Below are 4795 nucleotides of genomic sequence, written 5' to 3' on the forward strand. Positions count from 1 at the left end.
CGGGCTCCTGGGTGTGCCCGCGGCCCCTGGCGCCCAGCGACTCGGACAACCTGTACGAGGCCCTCCAGGACGTGTGCGACCCGCGGGAGGAGCGCCCGGAGCAGGTAGGCCTCGGGGAGCCAGGGCGGGCGAAGGGCGGCGGCCAAGGCACCGCTCGGCCGAGCGTCGCGGCGTCCGCGGACTGGACGCCTCCCCGTGCACAGGCCACCCGCAGCGCAGTGGTCTGCAAACCCTGGCGCCCAGAGGCTCCTCGCGCGCGACTCAGCGAAGCCGAACTCAAACCATGGGGGGCGGGCGGTGGGAGTCTTCGTGGACGGCAGAAGCGCTAGTAAGCTTGACTACGGGGCGCTGCCCCAGCTGCGGGGAGCAGGTGTGCGCCTCGCTCCTTCCACCCGGCCTCCCCCAGCGAGGGCTGGCGTGGAGCGAGGGCCTGACTGCCACTTGGGCTTTCTCACAGCGGGGCCTCGGAGAGGGTGGATGCGAAAGCGGCAGGCCAGCTTCCCTTTCTGTCCGCTTCCAGCATTTCAGTTCCTTTTTATGTTTTAACTTTGGTGGGTTTGTTTCATCAAGACATCCAGTTCAGGAAGGGTGGTGGGTTTTTCTCTTGTTTGTTTTTCCTTTAGCATCCAATTCTGTTAATTTGGGGGGCCAAAAACAGAGCACTGTTTAAAACGCGCCTACACGCTCAGAGTCCAGTGGGCCCACCTTGAACCTGACATCTTGAACCTGAGACATTTTTCTGGGAGAAGCGGTGTGTAGGGGGAAGAGGGCCCAGAGGAGGGGGGCCCCCTTCTGACATCCGCCGCCAGCTGTGTGTGATGGGCGGTTCATTCCCTGAGAGTCCGTGTTTGTCCTTCAACCCAAAGAGGTTCGAGAGGGTGAGCTGATGATGCCCGTCTGCAATTTCTCTCTTTATACTTGGTGTAGTCACAGTAGACATCGGTGCCTGCCCGGCCCCAGGGCCACCTGAGATGGCAGGAGGCGCCTTCCTGACTTCTAGCTGCCGGGTCCCACTCCCCAACCTGCTCCCGCTTTATGGTGCAGAGAGGATTTGAGCCAAAGACACTCGAATTTGACTCCTGGGTCACCGATCAGCTGCTGACCAGTCACTTAATCCCCTCAGCCCCAGTGTGCTCGCAAGTAAACGCAGGACAATACCTATGGATTAGGTCTGCTGTGATGCTTCAACCGGGAGCGACGAGGAAGCAGAGAGGTCCCACCTGCGTGGGCTGGGGTCCTTTCCTCCAGGTCTGTACCGCCTGGCTCAGGTTTCTGCAGGGGAAGACCCGCCCCCTTGTGGCCAGAGTGGAGAACAGCATCCCACCAGGACACACCCCCACCCCCCAACGTGAGTGGGACCTTGTGCTTGGCGCCCCAGGCTGGGGACCCGACGGCTTCCCCGGGATAGATGGCAGATGCCTTTTGTTCAGTGGCCCAGACTCCCACATTCTCTATTCTATAGTCTCTGCCTCACGCAGGTGTAGTCCTGGCCCCTCCACGTGGGGTGCAGGTCTTGCTGTCTGAACTCCCACAGTAGCACAGGGTCTGACTCCAAGTGTGTGCAGAGCGTGTGGACAAGAGATGAGGGCCGGAGCCCCCTGTCCCACGCACCTGAGATGGGGGTGCTGGCTCTGCCTGGCCCCACTTGTCTCGGGTCGCCTTGTGACCCTAGCAGGTGGCTTACCTTCTCTGGCCCTGTGGAGGGCACATGCCCTCGCGATGGTGCTCTACTCAGGGGTCAGTGTGGTGCTTGCAGATACCGCACCCCTATAAACTCTGGGGAAGGGGAAGCCCCACCCTTAGCTGTCCGCGGCAGATTTCGAGTTGGAATTTCCTGAAAGGTGAGCCTGCTTCTCCCCTACTCTTCCCTCCTCACTCATTCTAAGCATGACTGAACACCTGCCAAGCTCTAGCTGAGCTTTCGATCTAAAGGTGCCTGAGGTCTGGCCCAGCCCTGGGGGCTCCCTGCCTGGACAGGTCCCTGGTCCAGCCTGTGTTGATTATCCCTAGGGGGCTGTGGTGCACCAGCTTTAGGGCCCTGAAGCCCGCCTCCACCATGGCAGCAGGAGGTCAGGAGCGAGCTGTCAGGCCCACGAGCAGGTGGTGCCTGGCCCGTGGGGCCTCGTAGTTCTTGTCAGGAATTTGGACTCCGGCAGCCCCTGGAAAGTCCTCAGCAGAGAAGAAAGGGGAGCTGAGGAAAGACCCCTGTGGCTTCCAGAACAAGGAGCTTTGTGAGCTTCAGGACATAGGGAGATGGGAGCCTCCCCCATGGGGGGGCGGGCGCTGTGGGATCAGGCGGCCAGTGCACCCTGCGCACCAGCCTGTGGGCAAGTGCAGGGTCAGGACCCCGTGTGAAAGTGTGCCAGCAGGAGCAGGCCTCGGCGCTGCCTGGCAGAACCGTGGTGCAGAGAAGCTGTGGACGTGGGTCCGGAGCCGTGACACAGCCCTGGGCTGCGGCTTTAGAGCGACAGTCACAGGGAGGAGAGGAGTGGACAGGAAGACGGTCCAGGAACTAGAGAAAAAGCAAAGCAGCACTGACCGGGGCGCCCAGGAGAAGTGTCCAGAAGAAAGTGGCCATTAAAGACTGAACTTGGGACTGAGATGGGGCCGCTTAGGAGCTTGGGGGGCGGTGCAAAGCAGAGGGTGGGAGCCCTGAAGCTAAGGCAGATCCAGGGTGAAGGCAGACATTCTCAGAGCTTCGCCAGGGAAGAGGCGACTGTGGCCAGAGGGGTGCTGGTGGAGGGTGAACCCCCGAGTCTATGCAAAAGGCAACCTCTGGGAGAGGGCGACTCTGAGGGTGGCAGAGGGCCCTAGGTAATGTGGGGCCCTGGGGAAGGGCTGAAGGAGGTCCTGACGCAGAGGGGAGGGTCTGCTCCCTGACGGGTCGTCGGGAGGGTGGGGGCCACGGGAGGATCCAGTTGATGGACCGCAGGACAAGAAGAGGGGTGCTGTGGAGGACAGGGCAACTGGCAGAGTGGGACGCCCCCAGAACCCCCCAGAAGAGAGGGGCGCCTTGTAGCCCTGTCAGCCCCTCCACCAGCCCCACAGGGGCTCCTGGTATGGGCCACCCCTGCACACCAGGCCACACGCATGGGGGGCAGACAGTGGCCCCCCGCTTGGCTGACAGCCCCACGGCTCCTCTCCAAGGCTGTCCTCCCACTGGCTGGGGGGGGGGCGCCGTGAGGAACCCCTAGTTACCCACCAGCCCCAAGAACAAACCGGTTCAGGGGTTTTGTGACTGTTGGAAGGTCACAAAGCCAGGAAGTGCCCAGGGCATGTTGGCCCAGACCTCCTGACCCCAACCTCACCCCGGGCCATCGGCTCGGTCATCCTGGCCAGGCGGCTTCAGGCCCACGACCCTCGGCAAGGACAGTCCACGTGGAAGGCAGAGTGTGTGCCTGCCCTGCGTGGGGGCAGGGAAGGCGGCCGGCGGGCCCTGCTGCTGTCCCGGCAGTGAGGGAGACCAGAGAGGGGAAGCTCACTTCAGAGGAGAGAGGTAGGTGGCAGTTTCTATCCCTCTGGCCCCCTCTGGGGGATGGCTGGCCTCTGAGACTCCTCCCCCTGGGAGAGGGGCTGTCTTGATGCAAGGATTTCAGGGTGCGGTCACTCTCCCCGCCCCAGGGCCTCAGAGTAGGGAGGGGACAGGCCAGAGCTGGACGGAGCCGCCCCTGCTGCCCAGGCATTGGCCACAGGGAGGAGAGTAACAGCCCAGGCCTCCTCAGCCTCTTGTGCAAACAGCCAAGCCAGGAGGCAGCTCACCTGAGCAGCAGCGGCGGGACTGCAAGGGCCCTGGGGCCTGCTCCTCCTCCTCTTCAGGAAACTGTGAGTGGCCCTGGATGGGGGTGGGGGAGGGGCAGCCAAGGTCCTTTCCACTCTTTCCCCTCCTTGATCCCCCCTCAGTCTTCCCCTCTTCCCAAAATCCGCAGGGCCCCATCCTGCTTCCTGTCTGGGTCCCAGGCCTGGCACCCACTCCTTGAAGCCAGCTCCCAGCGCAGCCCCAGGTAGCTGTGAGCGAGAGAAAGGAGTTGACCTCCTGGGGCAGACCCACCTGGGCCCTCCTGGGGGCCTCTAGGGAATGGGGGTCTGGCAAGAGCAGGAGAGCTGCAGTCCAGCAAGGCCCGTGTCCACTCACCCTGTTCCCAGCCACTCCCGCACCCTGGGGAGGGCGGCACCCTGGCCTGGCCCAGCAGGTTCTGCACCAGGCCTGACCTTTCCCTGCCTCCGTGACTCACCTGCAGCCCCGGCTGACCCAGAGCCTCGATGCCCAGCCTCTGAGCCGGCTGGCAAAAGGCAGTTTCTCTGGTAGATCCCATCCTCTTCTGGCACCCCAAAAGATGCTCCCTACCTAGCTCCCGAGACAGGACAGAGCAAGCTCCCCGCAGGAGGGAACCAGGCCTCATCTCACCCGCAGTCTTGTTCCCTTCAGCGCCTGGGCCTCCCGAGACTGCCCCTGACCAGCCCACCTGCTCCCCACTTCCTTCCTGAGCCCCAGCCACTGGCCTCCAGCTCAACCTGTTTTCTTGTCCTTCCTGGAGCTGTGTCCGGTGGGAGGGACCAGACAGCTGGGACTGAACACGGGCCTGACTGCTGGTCTGTGCCAGGTCCCGGCCTAGAGAAGGCCACAGTAGTGAGCGTGTCATGAGGATTAGCGACATGGTCCACCAGAACGCTGGGCAGATGGGAACTGAATCTGAAGGGGGCGGGGTGACAGCTGATGCTGGTAGGAGCGGAGGGAAGTGGGCCTGAGGGCTGGACCCAGCGGCAGGGGGAGACTGTTTCCAAATGAAACAGCTGG

The 4795-nt window shown here is 63.0% G+C and overlaps 1 protein-coding gene across 1 annotated transcript in view; it reads left to right on the forward strand.

Moving 5' to 3' along the window:
* Positions 1-4795, forward strand: part of ARHGAP27 (Rho GTPase activating protein 27) — a 29289-nt gene that overhangs the window by 2809 nt on the left and 21685 nt on the right. Inside the window, exon 4 of the mRNA XM_012726027.1 lies at positions 38-104. Within this exon, the coding sequence (XP_012581481.1) occupies positions 38-104 (67 nt within the window). The remainder of the gene's footprint in view (positions 1-37; positions 105-4795) is intronic.

Source organism: Condylura cristata, unplaced genomic scaffold (genome assembly GCF_000260355.1).
Source record: "Condylura cristata isolate star-nosed mole 26May11 unplaced genomic scaffold, ConCri1.0 scaffold00017, whole genome shotgun sequence".
NCBI classification, from domain to species: Eukaryota; Metazoa; Chordata; class Mammalia; order Eulipotyphla; family Talpidae; genus Condylura; species Condylura cristata.